Source organism: Mytilus californianus, unplaced genomic scaffold, assembly GCF_021869535.1.
Source record: "Mytilus californianus isolate M0D057914Y unplaced genomic scaffold, xbMytCali1.0.p SCAF_5, whole genome shotgun sequence".
Classification (NCBI taxonomy): Eukaryota; Metazoa; Mollusca; class Bivalvia; order Mytilida; family Mytilidae; genus Mytilus; species Mytilus californianus.
This window is the reverse complement of record NW_026262701.1, coordinates 109,559,654-109,583,913: the sequence shown is the minus strand read 5'-3', so window position 1 is coordinate 109,583,913 and position 24,260 is coordinate 109,559,654. Positions and strand designations below refer to the sequence as shown.

Genomic DNA, 24,260 nt, shown 5'->3' with positions numbered 1-24,260 from the left:
CATTAAACACAAGCCAATTCTCTTTGAACTACCATATTTGTATTTTTTAGTTAATCATCATTTCCGGCTTTCAAAGTTTTGGCGTTGAGTGTTCCTGATTAAGGTAAATCCAGAAAAGCGCTTTGGCGCAGAACATAGATTAAGTGTTATTTTAATATTTCCCTTGCATCATATTCTACACAACTAACATACATGTAGCTGAAAAATCACTGCACATACAAGTTGAGGAGGCAGTTTTTCATCAAACATCTTTCCAAAAATGTAGCAATTGAAATAAAGTAAAAACTCAACAATTTTAGCACCAATTTTAACTTATATATTATTGTTCCATGACTATTTTGCAACTGGACTGACAGTAAGCATAAAACAATCAATCAATCTTAGATTTCAATCAGGGCAAAACTTATATAAGTCATGTTTATATACATTTACTTGAAGATGTAAGTAATATCTACTTGAATAAATACATTTTAATATTCTTTTCAAGGTTTGAATAATCTCCCCTTATGCTTCTCCAAAAATTTACTTATGCAAGTATTTTTTGACAAACCCTGAAATCTATAAAGTTTTGGGAGATCAAAATATGCCTCAAACATTTTTTTCTGGTTTGTTTATTTTTTTTTTTATCAAAGTTCATCCTATTATCCGGAACGTAAACATCAGTATATTGATGGTTTTCTGTAACTGATGAATAAGGTCTCAAGAACTAAAAAAAGAAATTAACTGTGTATAAGATTTTCATTGTCTATGAAATTATACTTTTATGAATAGTAAGGATACTATTAAAGACAGACAAATTAACACTCTATTAGGGCAATGTAGTCAAGAGAAATTCCCAAAAATAAGAAAATATGGCATCGGTAAAATCTATAAAAAAAAAAAGTAATTACATCCCATTTGGGATAGAATATCCAAATAATCTGGATTAATACATGAATATTTTATCGGTCCAAGTTATAACCCATATGGGACTTTGGGTGCGAGATTTCTTCTGTTTTTTGTACTAATTTGTACACTTTGGTACCATCACACTGTTTCAGAAATTTGAAAAAAGTAACTGAAAATACTTATCTGAACAAAATATCGATAAAAGAACGACGGCAGTGAACAAATTTGTCTTTTTAGATCATCTTTTTGGTTACATTATATTCAGTTGTACGACTTTGCCCCAGCAGAGCTAAATAAAAACAGAACACTAACGGGTGTTACACGGACACTTTTTATTAAAGTTACACGGACACTTTTTATTAAAGTTACACGGACACGTTTTATGAATAGAGTCACTTGTGCATTCAGTGGCACTTTATCATACACCTTGTGACCTAATTACCTTGTTTTAGAAATATAATTTATATGAAAAGTGTTCATAAGAATTATAATTATAAAAAAAACTAACTATGTCCCAAAATGCTGAAATTAAATAAGTGTCTACGAAGTTACTGACTGCAAGAGTAACTGTAACCACAAAATGTTTCCATGTACAAACCCCTCGTGGGTTTGCTTAGCAGTTAAGATTAATCTTTTAAATCGTCTAAATCGAACTAAAGAAGGATTACCCCTTTTCTCTTCATGTTCAAGGAATTTGCTTCAGTCGAATTTTGATAGCACAAAATCAGTCTCAACGGTCAATAAACGTCCACCCATTTTTGATATAGGGAAAATGAAAAAAATATTGTGTTACGTGATCAATACTTGGGTCTTTTTAAATATCACATTTCTGTAATGAGCATGAAATTAAACCCCCAAAAAATGATATCCAAAACAAGTGGATCAAAAAATTTAAAACGAGACAAAATAAATTATTTTTCATTGCGTGTTATTCTCTATAAAAAATAGAAAGAGCTTTTTTTATATTTATATATTTTGTTCTTTATTTTATTGATTTTGAAAATTTTTATACATATCGTATTTACGTTCGTCTGAATACTCTTTCTTATTTCATTTGCATACGTCGTTGCATTTTTAAATGTCTTAAATCTGTTATTCATATTTTTGTTGTTTATTTTTTTTTTTGGGGGGGGGGGGGGGGGGTGTTATGAGCCGGGGAAGGGGGCAATTGTCCCCTTTCAAATGGGGGATGGAAGAGGCAAAACATATTTCTTTGTTTAGCTTTGTTTGTTTGTACGTATACATGCTTTTTTTCTTGGTGTGGAAGGGTATATATAAATGCAGGGGCGTAGGAGCCGGAAAGGGGATCATACCCGCATTACACACTTGCAAAGGCGAGGGGCAAAACTATAAGACCCCTCCCTTTTGGCAATTTATTTTGTTATCAAAATATGAAGTAGCTTTAAAAGAGGATATTAACTTATTTCTAGACTATTAGGAACTTATGATAGAAAAATATAGATTTAAGGTCTTTTTTGTTGTTTTGCTTGTCACTTTAAGAAGTCTCCATCCCCCCGCCTTACTCAACTTTGCAATCTACTCCTACTTCACTGATATGTATCAAAGGAATAAGCAATAATTTAACTCGCACACAGCTGATAGATTTGAGAAGCGCTAGTGTTAACGCAAAATCCCTAATTTATCAAAGACTAAATATCTCCAAACATCGTGGTACATAAACCGGTATGCATATTTTTTTGTATTCAATCTTTTTAATTATGCAATCGTCTTAAATGCAAAATGTTTTACTTCGTAACGTCGTACAAGTGAGATACAAAACAAAAGTAACAAAATAAACGGGATGGTTACAACCAGCCGTATAGTTTTTTCTGCACTTGTAGTCAGGTAAAGGTCCTCGGCTTTCGTCTCGGACTTGACCTGACTACTCGTGCAGAATAACTATACGGTAACGGTTGTTACCAGCCTGGTTTTTGTTACCTTTGTTCTGTATCTAATACTAAAATTATTGTTTTCATCACGTGACCGAAATCGAAATCTCAACTTATTTCCTATTCATGCCACAGGTAAACATTTTTTGTTTCAAAATGTCGCTTATTCGGTCACGTGATCTGTACACAAGTAATCATTTCACCAGGTAAATGATTGACCATTTATTAATCAATATGGTGATATCATTACCAATACAGCAATCCGTTTTCAAATGTTGTTAAACCCGAATGTATCAGAGCACTAAAAAAACACAGGCACTTGTCTCTGAAAAAAACCCTATATATTTTGATATAACACTAAATAATAGCAGAGACATATACTACAATTTGCATTATATGTATCTGTTTATAGTAATTCAAATATTGAACAAGGCAGACAACCAGAGATAACGGAATTTACCCCTAAAAATATAATGCATCTGTAAAAAGAAGTTGAAGATGAAATTATACATTTGCACATTTTGACTTGGCGAACGTATCTCTTTCGACAGTCTATGTCCTATATGCTGATATGCGTATTTTCTTGTGTAAAGATAGATATCTGAATATGTCTTTCTTGAATTTTTGTTATAGTATTGAATTTTGTATATATTTATAAGTATTGAGTCATATGTCTTATTCACGATCTTAAACTTGGATTTTAAACCAACAAATGATTTGATATGATTTGGTTTTATATGCATCTCATTTTTTGTAGTACATTCTGTGTTTTTTATTGAAAAACAAACCTTCCTAACTCTCCCAGTCCATGATTTCAAGCATGACTTTAGAAGAACACAAGTGTTAAAAATATCTCACACAAGAGTAAAACAAAACAAAAATCATTGTTTGAATGTTGCTTGCTTAACGTCCAGTAGCAAATCATAGTATTTCATGTAATTGAGGATGTGAACAAATTAACAATCAATCCAATAGAAAAGTTTCACAAAGCAGTCAGACCAGAAGGAAGGACGGGAAGTTTTAACTGCCACTGGAACAATGAGGGCATGTTAAGGCGGGGCAGAAATTTTGCTTCTTCAGGCCAGATATTGACCCATAATAGAGTTGTTCCTAGGGTTTTTAAAAAAAATATTCTTTTATAGGCAGATTAAGAAGGGCTAGAACCCTCACCCCCTTTTTCCTTTTTCTGTTTTCTTAATAACATATTAAACTGACAACATACGACTTGAACTCCTCCTTTCAGATGAAATCCTTTTTAAAATTCTTAATCCGCTTCTGTGTAGTCGTGATAGCCAAATGACACATCTCTTGACCAAACTGCATCGGATTTATTTTTTTCTGGGGATCCCGTAAACCAGAATAGCAGCTAAGAAACTATTATGGTTGCAATGACAAAATTGATGGTATAGGTATTCTATCTAATCCTTCATGTAGCTCGGTGAATGTGATAAACATTTTCAACTCTACTCCTCGACGTAGGCGCAGTCATTTTCATTGTCATGATACATCACATACTCTCCATGATGCCTCTAATAATTATCTGCTGCCATTTATACGAAAACCATTAGGTATTCATCACATTCGCACGAAGCTTTATTCATTACCCCTTTCAAAACTTCATTCTCTATACAACTTATGTTTGGAAACCACCGTTACAAACCCCAATTTAATCCAATACAAATTTACAGCTAACATCTCGGATAGTCACAGTCTTTTCAAACCAATTCGCATTGGAAAAGATGAAAAGGAGAAAAGATCCTTTCTAAAACTTTCCTTCGCCAACAAAGGTATCGATACCTTCAACTTGGGCAATATCTTTTATCACAAATTAGTTCAATCGAAAATACCTCCCTATTTTAAAGATCAGTTTGTACCTATCATTTCTTATACCTATACCAAACCAATTGCAACTAAAATTTTCAATTACAAACACGTGTTGCAGGATCTCAATATTGACGACTTCAAGTCTAAACCTCCTGATTGCACCTGTGCTAGTACTCCATTCATATATAATCCGACTGGCCACGTTATTACAGGTGCCTAAACATTGTCAATAACACTTCTCTGCGAAATGTGTTATCCAAATGTCCGAAATATTGTGAGACGAGACCCATCAATTGGAAACACAACTTCAAAATACTGATGGATTCAGTCGAGGATTATGCCAGACAATGAGTTAAACGAGAAAGAAGACGTAGATACTCTTTCTGTATGGATTAAGGTTGTGAGGTCGTTAATACAAATTAGAACTAAAAATTTGAATGGGTCTATGAACACATATGCTACAATAATCTTTACAAATCCAAATGTTGCAAAACCGCTGTTCTACCGCCATGACAAATATGTTGTTGTCCCCGCAGATAAAGCCCCAAACAACATCGTGTGTAAATCACTTTACATAAACTGCTTGATAAATGAATTAGTTATTGGAATTCACTTGGAAACTCAACATATACCCCATCGACACTTACCATGGAGGAAATCCTGACTAATTATAGGTCTGAAATTTCAACCAAAGATGAAGAACTGGATCTTCCTTCACTGTATTGGATACCTAAACTACGTAAGTGTCCTTACAAACAACGTTATATTTTTTTTGGTCTTTCAAGTGCTCTACGAAACCTCTTTTTAAATTATTACCATCAATTTTATCAGCAATCAAAACCGGGCTTCAAAGTTATTGTGAAACCAGCTATTCTAGAGGTGGCATGAATCAGATGGGGATACTAAAAAACTCCATAGATCTTTTAGAGTACATACAATCTAAGACTCTTTCATCTTGCAATAATATTTAAAAATTTGACTTTTTTACACTTTACACAAGTATTCCCCATTTCAAACTAAAAGAGCTGGTTCTGATTTGTTTCATAAAAAAGAATGGCCTACGTAGATACAAGATTCTTGTATTAGGAAGGGATGAATCGTACTTTGTAAAAAATCTCTTTGATTCAAACAAAAAATTCTCTGAAATTGACATTATCAAGATGCTTGATTTCTTGATTGACAACATATTTGTTAAATAAATTTTACGGACAACATTACGAATTGGTTGACCGTTATTGAATATCTGTTTCACAAATGACGACGGATATGTTCCAATTGTCGTAGCCAGAACCCCAACCCTTTCCCTCGAATGAAACGTACGTGCATGAGCAACACGACGAGTGTCATATGTAGAGCAGGATCTGATTACCCTTCCGGAGCAACGACGATCACCCAGATTTTTGATGGGGTTCGTGTTGTTCCGTCATTAGTTTTCTATTTTGTGTTTTGTATACTGTTGTTTGTCTTTTGGTCGTCTTTCATTTTTTGCTGTGGCAATGTCAGTGTGTTTTCGACTATATAAGTTTATATAACATCAACGGTACCAATTTTCTGCACCAGATGCGCATTTCGACAATAACTGTCTCTTCAGTGATGCTTGATGTCAAAATATTTGAAAATGCAAAACTTATAAAAAAGATGAAGGACTTAGAAACCAAAAAGGACAAAAGTATGGCAAAAGTCGGGCAGAGAATCAGAGCTTTTCCTTAATTTTAAATAATTTGCAAAATTTTGTAACAGCAATATCCATATTTTCATGCTAGTACTGAAGTATTGGCTACTAGACTAATGATACCCTAGGGAACTAACAGTCCACCAGTGGAGGTACCGACCAAGTGGTAGTAATCACATTAACGATACCAATTTTTCTGCACCAGATTTTAAATATTCATTTGGTATCTTTTGCTTCTCTTTTATAATTTGTATTGTATTATGTATATCTGTATTGCATTGTTGTATATTTATGTTGATATTGTTTGGTATCTTCTGCTGTAAAACTGATACACGCACAGCACGAAACACTGACCATGTCGTCAGGTTTTGTATTGACATTGATTCATATCTTATGAAGGAATTATGATATTCGACCATTAATAAACAACTGTTGACCCTAATTTAAGATTGAACAATATTAACAAGAGGTCATTACTCACTCGGTGTTTTGTGTTATAGAACTGTTTTGTGATCCTGTACACATGTTAATTAGTTGTTTCAAACTGCCAATGTAGGTTTTTAAAAGAGAGGCGAAGGATACCAAAGGGACATTCAAACTCATGTCTAAAATAAACTGACAACGCCATGACTAAAAAAGAAAAAGACAAACAGACAAACAACAGCACGCAAAACATAACATTGAAAACCAAAGACTGAGCAACACGAACCCCACCAAAACCTGGGTGGATCTCATGTGCACCGGAAGAGTAAGCAGATTCTGCTCCACATGTAGAATCCGTCGTGTTGCTCATGTTAATACAAACCCGGTGATAAGTCTAATTCGGTAGGTCACATTCAGAGAAAGGGGACGGGATTGTAGTTACGACAATAGGAACATATCCGTTAACATCTGTGAAACGGATATTCCATAACGGTCATCCAACTTGTGATGCCGTCCGTAAAATTTACGAATGGATAAGATGGTATTAAATATTTCATGTAAATTTCATCGTAAAGTAACAATTTAACGATTATTTATCTTGGTCTTCTTTCATAAATATACCTAAAAGATAGAGCATTTACGATGAGTAAAAAGAATTGCAGTTCGACCAATGTTGCGTTCTTCACGGTCTTCTTCAAAGTTTCCCAGTAGAACGATATTTTCACGCAAGCTGCCAAACTTCCGAAGCAATATCGTCGGCTCTTCGAAGGTTCTAAAAGTTTTGTGTTTACCGATTGATTGCTGAGTTTACGAGCTTCGGTCCTTGCTCTGAAGGTGGCAAGCAAACGGGGGATCGACGAATTATCATCAATTTTGCTATAATAATTGTTTCTACATCATAAAAGGTTTGTTCAGTATACTATTTGGCACTCGAGAGCTCATATGATTCTGTTTGAATAATAAGTAGTGGCGATATACATATGCATGGTAAAGAGTTATATGAATACCTTTAATACAATCGATGTATCTTTATAGTTTGGCCATTATGGGAACGTTGCGCATTGATGAAATATACCAAACACCTTGTACTAATAGGTTTGTAGAGCAGTTACTAATATTTTGAATGTTTTTGTTGCATCATTGAACTATATGGGTTTCATAAAAATATCATCTCCACACAGCAAGCGAATCAATACTTAGTGAAATTCGACAATAGGGAATAGGAAACTTATGAAAAGAAATTAGTTGTTTGTAACTAAAATGGTGAATGGCAAACAAATCTATTACGAAGCGACATTTGTGGCCATTACAGTTTCTCGTAAAGTTTCAAGTAAAACGAAAACATCTACAAGGAGTTCAAATCGTTACACAGTATATAATCGCCTTTTTATTAATCGCTGTATGTGAGTACAATTTGGTCAACCGTATATAATATCTTTAGGAACTTATAAATTATCAAATGCACAGTTTTACCCATATCAAGTCTACATCTTACATATAAAAAAAGAAGATGTGGTATGATTGCAAATGAGACAACTCTCCACCAGACTAAATGCATTTTATACCTATGTATTTTCATTTCTTTATCCGACAAAAGATTTCTTTTTGATAAGATAAATATAGCCGAGGGAAAAGGACGTCTTAGGAACAATTATAATAGCTTACTTTGCACAGTTACATCCCAAAACATTCTTGGTAATTCCTCATAATTCTGATTTGGAAGATACATCGTATATCGAGGGTTTTTTTTCGCGCCAGCTTTTAATCGCGATTTGGGGACAAAATGGGCAGGTTAAATTTTCACTGTTTATAATTTTCGCTGAACGGGAAAATGCACGCGAAAAAAGAACTGTATCGTATCGTTACAGATATAAACAACCGAAACTTGTTTAACTAACAGGTAATCGATTACAAATAAATATGAGTACTACAACCGAAACTGCACATACTTAATTCAGAGAACTTTCAAGGAACGTAGATAATGTATATTAGGGCATGCTAAAAATTTAAGGTTTTGATCATTACAGATATACAAATATCCCTGTAAATGTGATTTATCTTAACTTTATTTTTTATTTTATTGTGACTGTTTTGCTGAGTGTGAAACCGCATTGTTATAAGACGTGTCACGGTACCTTTCTATCCCAAATTCATATATTTAATTTTTATGTTATATTTGTTATTCTCGTCGGATTTTGTCAAATGTTTTAACGTCTTTTCTGTTATATTCGTGTTATATGGTAAAGATAATTAATCACCCCCTTCATTTATTAGATTTTAGTTTGGTTCAACGAAATTTATACGATATATTTGGTTTACAGTTTGATTCAGAAGAAACACCGACATAGCTAGATAATACAATTAATTATCTAATTACTACCACAATTTGATATTAATAAGTATTGTAATTTTCATTGTTATTAATAAATGCAATGTCAGTATTACAAATCTAATCTTGAATCAATCCTAAACCTATCTTATTTTTGGGAAATATTTTTACAAATTCAAATGTGACGTCACTTTGTGTGTTTTTTTAGAATTTCAAATGTGACGTCACTTTGTGCGTTGATGCTTTGGCTAACTCGGCTGTGTATTTTTATATGTTGGATTAAGTTGTTTTATATAATGTATCCGTTTTTATTCTGTAGTTAGTCCCCACTTCGGTTTTATCATGTATATCTATTATATAGTCATTTTATAAAATTTACTGTTTGCAAAATTATAAATTATTCTAAATAATAAGGATGTTCTTGCCCCAGGCAGAAAACCCTGGCCGTGTTAGGCGCAAATTTTTGGAAGTTTTGGTCCTCGGTGCTCTTCGGCTTTATACTTGTTTTGGCTTTCAAGCTTTTTTCATCTGAGCGTCACTGGATGGTCTTATGTGGACGAGACGCATGTCTGGCGTATTAAATTTTAAGCCTAGTTAGCTATTATTCGTGTGTTTCTTTGTCCTATATGTTCTCCTATTTATTTGTATTGTGGTCCTGTTATGTGATGTTGTCGTTTTGGTGTTGTGTTTGACGTTGCCATTAAAGCGGGAGGTTTGGCATGCCACAAAACCAAGTTCAACCCACCATTTTTTTCTTAAAATGTCCTGTACCAAGTCAGGAAAATTGCCATTGTTATATTATAGTTCGTTTCTGTGTGTGTTACATTTTTAATGTTGTGTTTTTGTTGTGTCGTTGTTCTCCTCTTATATTTGATGCGTTTCCCTCAGTTTTAGTTTGTAACCCGGATTTGTTTTTATCCCTATCGATTTATGAGTTTCGAACAGCGGTATACTTCTGTTCCCTTTATTTACATTGAATGCAAAATGTTCGAATTATGACACCAAACTGTAGATCGTCGCCAATTAACATTTCTGATTTGTCACTGATTGCTGTATTGTCAAAAGGTGTGACATATATGATCAGCCAATTTAATTATTATAAAAACAGAGGTTTTAATCATGTTAATTCAGTATGCACATTCTTATGATCTGTTAAACAACCCAAAAGACTCGATAATTTACAGTATAATGTATGAAACTTTTAAACGACGATACATCTTGGAATATGCAGGCAACTTTACGCGGGGTCAAATTTTCGCGTTTCTTTAGCTGCCGCGAACAAAGCGAATATTAATCACACGTGAAATAACCCGATATACGTTGTCTGACATGTATAATTCCCTGCTTTTCTGTAAGTGACTCTATAATCAGTTGGAATGTTTTACGGTTGTTTGATCTGTATATCACTACACTTTATTTGTTTCTCCTTTCAACAAATAGATCAACTCGAAAAGTGTCATCCGACGATATATATAAAGGATCATCAGTTGAGTGGGTCTCTTTATTACATTGTAACTGATAATCAATGTATCATGATTATAATCAAACATACAGCATTATACATTTTTAAATTTGCCGTTCAGTGGTATAAAAGTAATATGCAATGAAATTATTTCAATAATAGAACTGAGATTTCCTCCAAATCCTCAAATCTTAGATTGTCAAAAATGTCCAATTTATTGTTTATTTCAATGTTACATTCTAAAAATAAATCTATCACTTTATAAATATATAATTTGGAATTGCTAAAGCGCTTTATTTACCTTCATTATTAACGCTCACACCCAAAAATGTGAAAGCCAAGAATGCATAGACATATGAATACTTGAAAAGCAATATGACCAAAAAGGAAATTGCCAACGAGAGTTCTAAATTTAATAAGTTCGGTAGCAAAATAAGCTGCTTAGAATCGAATTAGTAACCGTTTTTTAAGAAAACAATTCAACGATAAGAATAAAGTTATCATAGAAACCAATATTACAATTTTCAACGCCAGACGCACGTTTCGTCTACAAAAGTTCGACCACTCAAATAATAAGCACTGTCTGTACACACATGATTGTTTTTTGTAGAAATTCCCGTTTCGAATAAATGGCTCATATTGAAACCGTGTGTTTTGGCGTACTTTAGTGCAAAAAAACTATTTAATAGATATACAAAATGTATTGAGAGGTGTTATTTTTTCACAGATAATCACACACAATCACCAACAGGTTCTGTGGACAAACATCAATGTGTTCTGTATTTACTCAATATTCAGGTGCTGCTTGAATGTTGCAATATGAAACGGGAAGTTGCACATGAGACATACTTATTTACAACTGATAGAATATTTTTATTGTTTCCGTTAAGTCATTCAGTTCTCATTTTTAACATAAACATGAAGAAATTCGGAGAGGAAAACGGGATTTTCGTTATTTAGCAATAACTGCCCCAAACATATTGTCTCTACCATAATTCGGACAAAAAACAAAAGGTTATGTTGATCAGTGTTGAGCCTAGTTATAAAGGTAAGTTAATACTTCCCATTATAATGAATAGAATAATTGTTTATCTGTAAATTTATGACGGAACAATACATGTATGCTTTCTGGTCTTGTTTTTTCACCTGTGTTAAAATATCTCTACTTTTTCTGGTCTAACAGCATAAACTGAAATTATTTAATAAAAAACGAGAGATAACTCTTCACAATGACCAAACATTTACTTAGTAATTGAACTACCTGAACGTTGTTTAATAGCGGCACTTAATTTTCCTACGAAATCTTATTCTTGAATCTGATCACCTGAGGAGTCCGCCAGTCCACCAGCAAGTGAGCTTAAGGTTTATCAAGTAACGAAAGTAATGGAAGATGGTTATAAATCACCTAGATCCTACATACATTTTTACCACGACATGGTAGTTTTACATCGTTATACAATCTCTTTTTGCTGCCATACTTTGAGTTAGTTATAGCAAGAATTGTATCAGAAGAGCATAATTTTCTCACATAACTTCACTGAACCATTGTCATGGCTGTAACTGTAATAAAAAGGTCCTTCTACCAATTTTATTTCTCATAATCATTAAAAGCATAGACATAAACGAGAGATTTTGTAATTGTGGTTCAGTAATACCTTTGGGAGCATTTTCCTTATATTAAAAATTGCTGTGTTTGTTATTTATTAGCAGATTGCACAATACTTATTGTTTATTGTGCAAAGAACACTTTTAAAGTATAAACATAAATACGTATGTGAAAAAAACTTCCAATCTAAATTTTAGATTTATTTATCTTTATTAACAGTAATATCCTTTTTAAAACACCACGTCCCCATTTAATGTAATGTATTTAATTTTCACATATTAATATGCTGTTATTTACATATTTGTATAGTCGATTTTCTGAATACATCCGGTTGTCTCTTTGATACCATCTTCACCTATAGTACGGTGACAAGTAAGGTAAATCTAAAAATTTAATGAACCGAAATACCTCTTCGCTAATTTTAGTCTGATTTTGAAGATAAATATAATACCCTTTGATTAAGGCATGTCGTAGAGTGCCAAAGTGGTGCAGTTTTTTGAAAACTGTGGTCAAAGGTCAAAAGGGGGCATTTTAAAAAATCGCAATTTTTGGACATTTTGGACAATTTCTCGAAAGTCCTTCATGATAACTGAGAAAAAATTTCTATGGATTCATGCTCTGGGAAAGTTGCACGAATTCAGCGTGTCATATGTATGCCTGATTGCCAGAGATTAGTGATGTATACCCCCCGCTTCACACATGTACGCAAATGAAAACAAAATCTTTATCTACTGAAACTATTGACAAAAAAAAATTCATATTTAATATTTAGCTGTGTAATGATATCTGACAACATATAAAGAAATTTTTGGGAGCGTTTTGTTAGCTTGCCATCAGGAACAAAAGAGAAATAAGTGCTGTAAAGTTAACATCCGGTCCATGATTCACTGAAAAAATAATGAAATTCATTATTGATTGTTTGAACCCAAAAGAATGTTGGATCTATAAAAAATATTCTAGGTGCATAAATGTCAGCATGAACACGATAGTATATGATCTTTTTTAATGTTCATAGGTCAATCAGTACAAGAGCAATTATATATTGAAAACTTGTGTCCCCCTTTTTATAGAACAACACAAACATTGGAATATATAGCTGACTTGACTAAAACCGATTTGAAAGCCCGATATATATGTGAATTACAAACAAACACAATTAACAGAGATATTACGCTACAAAGGAAGCTGTCTAGGTATATATTTCACTAACACTAGACATCAATATGCACGTACATTTGAAAAGGTAACAGGACATAAGAAAAAAATATGTGGATGTCATGGTATGTAATACTTCCGAAATATTCGATACAAAAATATTTCCAGTATGGATTGAAAGCGCACCAACCGCGTCAAGGTCCGAGCCCACTGGCAGGTTTGTTTGTTTGTTTGGTTTGGTTTTGGTTTGTTTGGTTTGGTTTTTGTTTGGTTTTTTTTAGAGAGAGAGAGCTCCCCAACCACATCTGAGGCCACTAACAGCAGAAAACATGAAATATTGGGCATTGAGATCAATAGTTCAATCATCATCCGTATCGTAGCAATCTTCTAAAACAATCTGATGAGTTAGCTGGTTTCTACAATCACCACTGCACTGACAACAACAAATGCTGGTGCACGACAAATTCTGTTCGTAGCATAAGCAAGATTTGCTCCACATAGTTTTGCTTTTACATGTGAAACAAGATCCTGTAAAAAGTCAGAAGACATTGGATACAAAATATACTGAAACTATAGAGCTATTCCCCATATAAATATTTAAATGTGATCTATGTGGTGGTATGGCGATATAAGCATTCATCCAGACGTACACTGAGAGTGAAACTCGAAGAACGTGCTGTCTGAATGATGCCTCTGAAGGAAGTAGTCTCACTAAGGAAGCACCCTGAGAAAGAGCCGACTTCACTCTTGAGTTTATTTAGATCACCATGTACTGATTGAGTATTGCTTCTGGCGTCATATAGATCCGCGATGAATTGACTTTTCACTGCAACAGATGTGTCAATATAAGAACCAGCTAGATTGACACACTTTGATATATGCATGGGTTTTGTTTCGACGCCTTATAACTGTCTTTTTGACAATTCCGATTAAAGAAGACGTGTCGCATCCTGTTAGAGCATAAGCAGCTGGAAGTGTGGCAGACATCAGTGGTCCAATAACTAAAAATAAAGTTGCATATGTCGGGTAAAATCCGTCTTGCGTCTATGGTTGAAGAAACGCTTCTAGTCTGAAACCACAAATCATGATGTTTGACATCTGAGGAAAATATCTTATTAGAAATAAAACATAAATATCTGATGATTTTGGAACAACTTTTTACCATTTGTTCATTTGCAAACAGAGACGGCAGAATAATTCTAATATCTGCCTCTTCAGTCACTTACAGATCCGGCAGAAATTGCTTCACTGTCTATAGATTTTGAAAAGATCCTGCTAGGAATATTTCGTCATGGTCTTGCAAATCAAAATGATTGTATTGCGGGAGTGCATAGTCACCTATAAATATTATCAACCCCGGTTTATTCTCGGGTGCACAATGAAATTTCTTACAATCTCTAATTGATCTGCTTTCAATGACTCGAAGAACCTTAGATCTACCACCATTTAAAATAGACCTCCTTATTCTTTCTGCTGATTTTGTAGAATGTTCCACATTATATCGATCAATCTCGTCCACGACACACCCAAAGTTTTCAAAACAAGCTATTAGGGTTTTAAAGGCGTCCGTGGCAAAATCTCCAAAACTGTTGCACCTTTTTACATAAGGACTTTGTACAATACCCATACCAACTCTGATCAGGAGTGTACTGATTTTAAATGCAGGGATGTCACACAATCAGCTAAAGGTATACATTTCCGTACATATCACATGAGAGCGCATTGTAATCATTATCCATATAAAAATAATTATCATCTACTAACCAGGCAAAAATATTTATCAAAGGTATAGCAATAAATTGTAAAGCTGTAGGAATACTAAATTTTGACGGAAATAGATAGTAATAATCTGAAATTTCTAACGATCGTAATCTACTTTTCATAATTTTTTTCCACATTATCAAGGGTCTGGAAGAAAGGAACAATATGTATCTAAAGTTAAAAAGGCCAAATTAAGTACGAAGTTGAAGAGCATTGAAGACCAAAAATTCCTAAACGTTTTGCCAAATACAGCTTAGGTAATCTATTCCTGAGGTAGAAAAGCCTTAGTATTTCGAAAATTCAAAGTTTTGTAATCTAGCAAATTCTATGACTACGAAAATGCTTTGTTTTGACAAACAGATCATCATGTAGACTTTCGGTTAGATTTTGGAAAGCAACATCATGCTCCGACTGATTTGAAGCATCAGAAGCAAGTTATTTTTTTCATTTCAGTCGCATGCTGAATGATGCAGCGCCTTGTCTATGAAGTAATCTATGAAGATTAGCTTATCGCTGGATAGTCTGACTGGTAAAAAGTAAAATCACAAAAATACAAAACTCCGAGGAAAATTCAAAAAGGAAAGTCCCTAATCAAATGGCAAAATCAAAAGCCATTTCAAAGTAATTTGCGTCATTTAAGACATAACATGCATAATCGACACGTTCAAATGACTGGACATGCCTTAATTGCTTATCTCGTTGTATGACTTTTGTCTGCAGAATAAACATTTGAACCAGTTTAATGGCAATGCCATGGATCGTGTTTTAACGAAAGTTAATGTATCATCACACGCTGTTGAGCATTGTTTTTTTTCCTAATTTAAATGTATCAAAATTTATTCTTCTTGTATACGTATAGGCTTTATAACACGACCTATGCTACTTTACTTGTTCTTTTTTAATGGAATCAGCACTGCCCATCGTTTTCCGGATTAATGCGGATGTGGTTTAAAATAAGTATATTCGAAAAACTCTAACAAGAATAAAAATACCCCAAAAGTTATTAAACCTTAACATCTGTACTAACATCTAGACACAAACATTGATATAAATCTATATTCTTATCTACAAAAATTTAGAAAATGCACATTTAATTCATGGTGAAAAACACAGCAATTCATAAGTCAAGGGAAAGTTGGAAAAGGGAGCGCAACATGACTTATTGAGGTGAATATTAAAAGGATGAGTATTACAAAAAGGCTTGTAAAAGTTGTTTTGTATGTTCTATCAATCTTTGATATATTAAAACTTCTTAAATATTGGTTGTTCCATTTTTTTTTTTTTGTCAAAATGGACTACGGGTGATTTATGTAAGAAATTTAATATACTTTGACAGACGGTAAGATTGACAAAAATGTCACATGCAATTGAAATTCTTCAAATTCATTCCATATGTATTTTCATATGATATTTAATTTTGATATTAAATGAAAGCTGATACATTACTCTTTCATTTAATAGCAGATATTTGCTGATATCTTCATTCAGGAATTAATTATCAGCGTTCCCGTGTTTGAGAATAAAAAAGAAAAAAATCGGAAAATCACGCTTTATCGCGATTTTACAAAAAACTGCACCGTGGGAAAACTCTACGACAGGGCTAAAATGATAGTATAATGTTTACTCTATCATCATGTGGATTTTCAGCCGTGAGATATGTCGGTCCATTAAACTCTTAAAATAAGCGACTTTTTCTTGAATTGTCACTACACTACTAACGATACAGTTATTACTAAAGGTATTAACTATGTTACTAAATATCTCTGATAACAGTCCACCAGCACAGGTATCGTGTGGTAGGAATTACATTAACGGTAAAATCATACGCTTCTGTATTCCTTATTTACATCATAAATGCACGCAGAATCCTAAAATTTACACCAGTTATGTCTGATAATGAAAAACTAGTTTGGTTAAAATAACATTGTTAAAACTATTACCAATAGCAGCTTGTTCTAGTTTTCTTTTCCTGATAACAAGTCTTTTTTATTTGGAAGCTAGAGCCAATATTGGAAGTAGCATTCTGTACGTGGAAGAAATTATGCCTTTTTCGAGAACCCACACAACTTTCAAAGACTAGACAATTATCCATTTCTCCTCTATTTACTTGATAAGATCATAGAACAGGGAAACATGTTTAATGTCAATTATGATTTAAAACAATATTCAGATATGTCATTAACCATATCAAACGGATGCATCATCCTTATTCTTCTTTGTTTTTAATCTTTTGAATTCCTTTCAAAAACGGGGAAAAGTTGTCAAAGATATCAGGTTTATAATTAAGTACGCCATACGCGCGTTTTGTCAACAAAAGACTCATCAGGGCGCTCAAATCAAAAAAGTAGGACAAACAAATCAATATCAAAGTTCAAAAGCATTGAAAACCAATCATTCCAACACAATTTTTGCCAAATCTAGCTTAGGTTATCTCTGAATGGACTATAGAAATCTAATTAAATTCATTCTTGGCATACTTTATGGCATTTCTATAATAACCAAACGGTTAAGAATCATAAACCATTCCTTCAAAGGTATATTTTTTTCTTACATCTGCAAATGATCATGCAAAAATCATATTAACTATGCTTTTATTACTTCGCAGGCTTATACTGATACTTTCATTTCTTATACATGGGAAAACTGGAGGTTAAGAAATGATCATCATTGTCAGATCATATTGTTACACGAGACCTTAATTTTGTCTAAAACTGAGAGGTAATAACACAAACACATGTTCGCTGGTAATAACAAAAACACATGCTCGCTGGTAATAACAAAAACACATGCTGGCTGGTAATAACACAAATATATGTTCGTTTATTACTTAGTACCTAATACTCATCAATGGCGCTGAAATAAAAACAGTCGAAAGACAAAATAAACAATGAGAGAATTGAAACTAAATATTCTTTGAATCTACTTACAATTTCTATTAATTGTGCAATACAGCTCTGAATTTGGATTGTGATTAAATTTTGGACTTATAATAGGTTTTCTTACACAGAATGAATGTGGTTACAGAACTTAAAAATTTGAAATTGGACATTTACCTATTATGGTCCAATATACAAAATCTAAATACACGGTTTGATTCTGCATATCAAAGAACCCCAAGAAATGTTTGGTATGGAATCTTGTGGTACAATTTCATAGAGATCCATAGACTTATACTCAAGTTATTGTCTGGAAACCAGATAATCCTAATTTTGTTTGCCACTTGTTGGCTCCTAATTCCTAAACGGTTTGAGCCATAACCCCCAAAAGCAATCCAACCTTCCTTTTGAGGTATGGAACCTTGTGGTACAATTTCATAGACATCCATACACTTATACACAATCTATTGTCCTCAAACAAGAAAAGAAATTCGTAAGGGGTTCCGCGGAACTCTGTGTCTCGCCTGCGATTACTGCTATCAGTGTAAAAGTGTAATGTTGACTTAAAAAGTGAGTCCATTTATAGGCAAAATACAGAATTAAAAAAAAATGCAAACTTTTTCTTTAGATGCTATTTCTTTGTCTAGAAGGTTTAGGTTCTGTTCTGTCTAAGTTTTATAACAATCCAAGACGGTTTACAATGTTATCATGTTAAAAAAAGTAATCCCAGACTGACTGTAAATGTTAACTGTAAAAAAACTAAGTCTATCTATCAGACAAATACTTAAAATGAAAAAGCAATATGTTTTCAAAATTTTGCTTCAGACATTGTCTCGAAATCATAAAAAAGATTCTGCCAAAGTTTCAGAAAATTCTACATGTTCGAAAGTAATTGATGCGTAACAAACTTGAACCCCAGACTGTATCTACTTGTTAACTGTAATAAAAACTAAGTCCATTTGTCAGTGAAATGCGGAAAATGATATATATATTTTCAATATGCTGTGGATACTATATTTCCGTCCTAAGCATGTTTCTGTCCAAATTTCATAAAATTCCATAAAGGTTTGACAAATTTATTGATGACTGAAAAACTTTAATCACAGACTGAACCCAAATGTTGAAGCCGCCGACGCCGACGACGGAATCCAGGATCGATGTGTCTCGCTTTCGCGACATATATGTCGCAGGCTCGACAAAAATGCTTGTTTTTTGCCTCTTTTGGGCCCCTCATTCCTAAACAGTTAGATCAATAACCCCCAAAATCAATCCCAACGTTTGTTTTGTGATATGGAACCTTGAGGTACAATTTCAAAGAGATCAATACACTTATACTCAAGTTATTGTCTGGAAAAAAAAATGTCTACGGACAACGATGACGACGCCGACAATTACGACGTCATACCATTATACGACAACAAACATTTTGCGGTCGTATAAAAAGCAATGAGCCTAACAGGAATACATGTGTTTACTTTCCGTCTTATCTATTGGAGTTGTAATTTAAGTTTAGGTCTAATTGCGTGATACAAAATATACTGTCGTTCTTTTTTTTCATACGTGAATGTGCACCTGATTTTATGAACATTTGAACCCGTTTTGAATTATCCCACTATTCTAATAATTTGAAAAAATGTAAGTAAATGAGAAAATACTTACCTATACACAACATTGATGAAAAAACGACGATAGAGAGCACATTTGTCATCTTTTGTCAACTCTTCAGTTATAAACTTCGATCTCAACTTATATCCTGTTTCATGTAACACGTAAACAACATTTGGTTCTATTCCTATTGGTTATGCGTTCCGGTTATCCCAAAACCAAGTCAATAACCCACTCATGAATCATTCTAATTACTTAAAGTACAGTTACGTAACAGAATAGTGTAAAACTACATAGTAAATGTATTGGAAACGCTCCCGGCTAACATACTGTACAATAGTCTTGCCTGGTAGCAGGTGCACTCAAACCAAGCTATAAGTTGATAGGTCGATTTTACCTATCGAAGTGAATATTTATTCTGGACTGGGACTTTTTAACTAGACCTCCTTGTTCATCAAATAGTCTTCTTAGAGCATACGTAGGTGAACATAATGACCCTTTTACCTGTACTTTCTATTATATCTACTAAGTTCCTTTTCATTCCTTTTGCATTCAATTTCTTTTTTATTAAAGTATCTCATTTGAAGAGAAGAACAAAATAATTCAAATTATAGAAATTTTATTTCATAATATTAACTGATTTTATATAAATTGAAACAATCTCATTCATAATTTTTAAATAAGTCTGGTTGAGAATTGACTGATACAACTAAATCTCAGAAAATGAGCATTCTAGAATAAAGTAGAAGTTCAAAAGAACCTGCTTTTCTCAGGAAGTCTGTTAACCTAATACCTTAAATGTTCAGTATTCTAATTTCAGACTGTTCATGCTTGAAGTTTATTTTAATTATCGACCATATTTTTTAGGGATCACATAATCATAGAGATCTTTTGTCTTTTCTCTTCCATTTCTGATCATATTTAATAATGTTTAAGATGATCAACAATTATTATTAATCAAATCACAAAAGCATTAAAGTATAAAGTTTGGAAAAGAGGATTCTTTAAAAATATCTGATAATTTTTAAGGTAGATTCACTGTATACCGCCATCTTTGATTGTACAATAGCGGTACACAATCGGTCTAGTTCTTTGCCTAAATCTGCACATTTTGAGACAGATTTGCAATTTATGTGTAAGACTGTTCATTTGTTTAAAGAAAAATAAGTGATTTATTGCATTATACAAAATGTTTAAACAAATACCAAATATTTGTGTGTTTCAGAATCAATTTTTCAAATAAGCCATTTAAGGGGAGATAACCTTTACAGTAAAAACTTTATACTGGAATGGTGGTGAAATTTTCATTTTTTATTTGTAGCAAGAAAACAAGTTCGGTGACACCATTTTTTCTTTTTATTTTCTTAAAGCATATTACAAAACCTATTTTCTCAAATTTTATTTCAAGTTCTATCTCATAAATTTCTTTGTATTTACAAATATGAGTTTTTTCATGAACAATCTATGCAAATTTGGGCAATTTTGCACGACTTGTAGCTTAAAAGATAGCACGGTGACCCATACTTTTTATTAAATTTTTGAAAAAAGCATAGTAAAATCTTTATTTTGACAAAGTATAAGAAAATTCTATCTGAGGAAATATATACCAATTATCCACCTTGAACTAAGCATCCTATATGAGAATGTGAATAACTCTGGTTCATGAATTGATCAAAAGGTGTGTTGCTGACGGAATCCATAAATACCGCAGGCTCGACGAAAATGCTTCAATCTCAACTTATATCCTATTTTATGTAACAGGTAAACAACATTTGGTTTTATTCCTATTTGAGTTGTTTTCCGGTTATCCCAAACCAGGTCAATAACCCATTTATGAATCATTCTAATCACTTAATTTCATAAGTACAGTTACGTTACAGAATAGTGTAAAACTACATAGTAAACTCTCCTGGCTAACAGTAGGACAACCGGATGTGCCTTTTTGACCAAAATGTGATTCGGCGGCGCTAAATAATCCTACACGCAAAATTGGACTATTTTGCGTCTGCCGACCTCAACTGAAAAATGGCGCGCTTTCGTTAATTTTTTTTTCAATCGTTTAATACAAAGAAAGTACTGACGATTAAGATTGTTGATTATAAACACGTTTATATGAGAAAGTACGTATTATTGTCATTTTTATATTCTAAAACAACCGGAAATCTTATGTTTTTTATATCTAAACATAGAATTAAAGATTTTGACTTTCAGCACTGTAAAATGAAATGGCGATATTCAAAATGGGTACATAAAAATGTCTATCCTTCGATTTTCTAAAATTTTTACATATTGTTCTCGGAAGTATTTGGCATCGAATTTCGTAAAGAACAGGGTTGTTCAAGCCAGGCCAAAAATTTGTACCCATTTTAAAGTCGGTGTCTCTTTTTTATAGATTTCTCTTTGCATGTGCGGTAGATTTAGAAATGAGAAGAGTTTCTGTTTAAAAAGTAAATATTCATTTATATCTCTCCAAAAGGTGAATTCCTAGTTATTTAACTCCTTTATAAATAACAATATTTGTCAATAATTGTTGAACTGTAGTTTTTTTTCGAAATTGAAGAAGTCACTATTTTTGTACCGTAGCTAGGCGGAAGGAAGCTCGGAAGCCAAGGCTTCAACATCGTTTTGATAAAAATAAATAGATAAAATTAAAAAAAAATAATAATAAAATAAAATATAAAAAGAGGCGGAGAAAGAGAGAGAGAGGGGGTGGAAAGTTGTTGAAGTCAACGACATCACTTCTCAGACTCCCGGCGTTTGTTCCAGTCCCCTGCGCTTTATTTCCCCTCTTTTTATGGCAGACGAATATTGTGACTGCGGGTGTTCTGCTTAGTAACAACGCAACGCAGAATTGACAATTGCTTAACCCATAATAATTTTGATAATACCATTTCATCTGACAGTACAGACACACAGGCTTTACAAGATGATCTTCAATCCGGAAGCCAGAAAGTCAAACAAGCAGTCAAATGACTTTGCGTGCAGTTCAACTTCGTTCCATAATGTACATGGTCCTTCATACCCTGACATTGGTACCCTTACGATGACAACAGAACGACTTTCGGGTCTATGTATCCTTCACACATACAGGGAGACGCCCATTAACATTGATAACGTAATTGACTGTTTTGCAACCAAAAAGGACAGGAGGCTTGCATTTTTGTTTAAAGTAACTGGTGAGAGAGATTTACTTTTCAATAATTCACAACCACGCATAAGTTTTCGACTGACTGTATCTACAACGTGAAATGTTCCTCGAACCATTACCACACTGAGGTTGTATTTTAAAACAAAACAAGACAGTTTTTTTTAGTTTATTCACTGACAAACATGGCAGGAATCTTAGAATCATGTATACATAATGTTGTATCATAAATATTGCTCAGCTTTTACACGATGTTTGCAGATCTTTGCTTAATACAGCCAAAAGCAAGGGTGAACCATTACCTTTGTATCCATTGATGATGATTCGTTCGTCTGTTTCTATTTAGTTGACCTCGTAAGTTGTTTTTCGCTGCCCATCAGTAGGTATAAAAATAAGAAGATGTGGTATGATTGCCAATGAGACAACTCTTCACAAGAGACCAAATGACACAGAAATTAACAACTATAGGTCACCGTACGACCTTCAACAATGATTAAAACCAAAACCGCATAGTCAGCTATAAAAGGCCCAGAAATGACAAATGTAAAACAATTCAAACGAGAAAACTAACGGCCTAATTTATGTACAAAATAATGAACGAAAAACAATATGACATACAGCAAAACACGACAACCAGTCCACTGAATTACAGGCTCCTGACTTGGGACAGGCAGAATACAGAATGTTGCGGGGTTAAACTAGTTTGTCCAACTACGCAACTGTTAAATTTAATTTAATTTAAAGTTAGTCTATCAGCTGTTTCAAAAGAAAAATCTCCGCCTAGATTTTTTTTATAATTTCATATAGTAATCTTTGGGACATAATGTACATGTTATGAAAACATTAGGCAATTCTATCGAGTAGAAATGGAGAGGGTTACCTTTATTTTTTTGAGTTCCCACTACGGGGGCGTGGTCCCACTGCAACCTTGTTTCTGAAGTACACGTTATCTATTCATCTCTTTTAAAATATAATTCTAGGCAAAGGCGTATGTCATTTTTATGGGTTCATGCTTCTTAATTTCTGGTTTGCTGTGTATGTTTAAACTGTCTGTGACTTTACTTTTTAAAATTCACCGTGCAGTATCTTTGGGGAACAACCATTTGATATTCTAGGTGATGGGAGGGGGGTGCAGTAAGATTTTTTCTGAATTTACTTATTTATTTGTATCTGATCTATTGCTACACATGCTCATTTTTTCTAAATTTATTTTCACTTTTGTATACATCTGTATCCTTATATATCATGTCTACCCTGCATTTTGAGATGCAGAATATTATCAGCCTTCCTTGTGTCACGTTATTTATTTTCAGTTCCTACCAGGCCAGGTTATTTATTTTATAAATCCTTCTGACCCATTGCTCATTGTTGAAGGCTGTCAGTGACCTGTAGTTGTTAACCTCTACGTCATTTGGTATCTGGTGTAGAGTTGTCTCATTGGCATTGAATCATACCACATCTTCTTTTTTTTTTATATAAGAACTGTTATCAAGTCTAAACCAGGCCAACTGAAAGGGAACTATAATACCTTTAATAAGTAAGTACATCCAAAAAACAATTACATATAAAAATATCAATGAAATATTTCATAGGATAGCTAGCCATATGAGATATTTTTTGTCTGT

The 24,260-nt window shown here is 33.3% G+C and overlaps 2 protein-coding genes across 7 annotated transcripts in view; both read right to left on the bottom strand.

Moving 5' to 3' along the window:
* LOC127700558 (lachesin-like) overlaps positions 1 to 24,260 on the bottom strand; it is a 208,970-nt gene that overhangs the window by 87,212 nt on the left and 97,498 nt on the right. The gene's annotated exons all lie outside the window — the stretch shown is intronic.
* Positions 1 to 24,260, bottom strand: part of LOC127700561 (lachesin-like) — a 99,860-nt gene that overhangs the window by 10,463 nt on the left and 65,137 nt on the right. The window contains exon 1 of one of the 4 annotated variants that reach the window (XM_052204114.1): positions 19,545 to 19,854. The exons of 2 other annotated variants lie outside the window; for them this stretch is intronic. In XM_052204114.1, coding sequence (XP_052060074.1) covers positions 19,545 to 19,593 — 49 coding nt within the window. In that variant the 5' untranslated portion in view covers positions 19,594 to 19,854. Of the gene's footprint in view, positions 1 to 19,544; positions 19,855 to 24,260 lie in introns of those variants that run through there. One more of the 4 variants, XM_052204117.1, reaches the window with a different exon arrangement.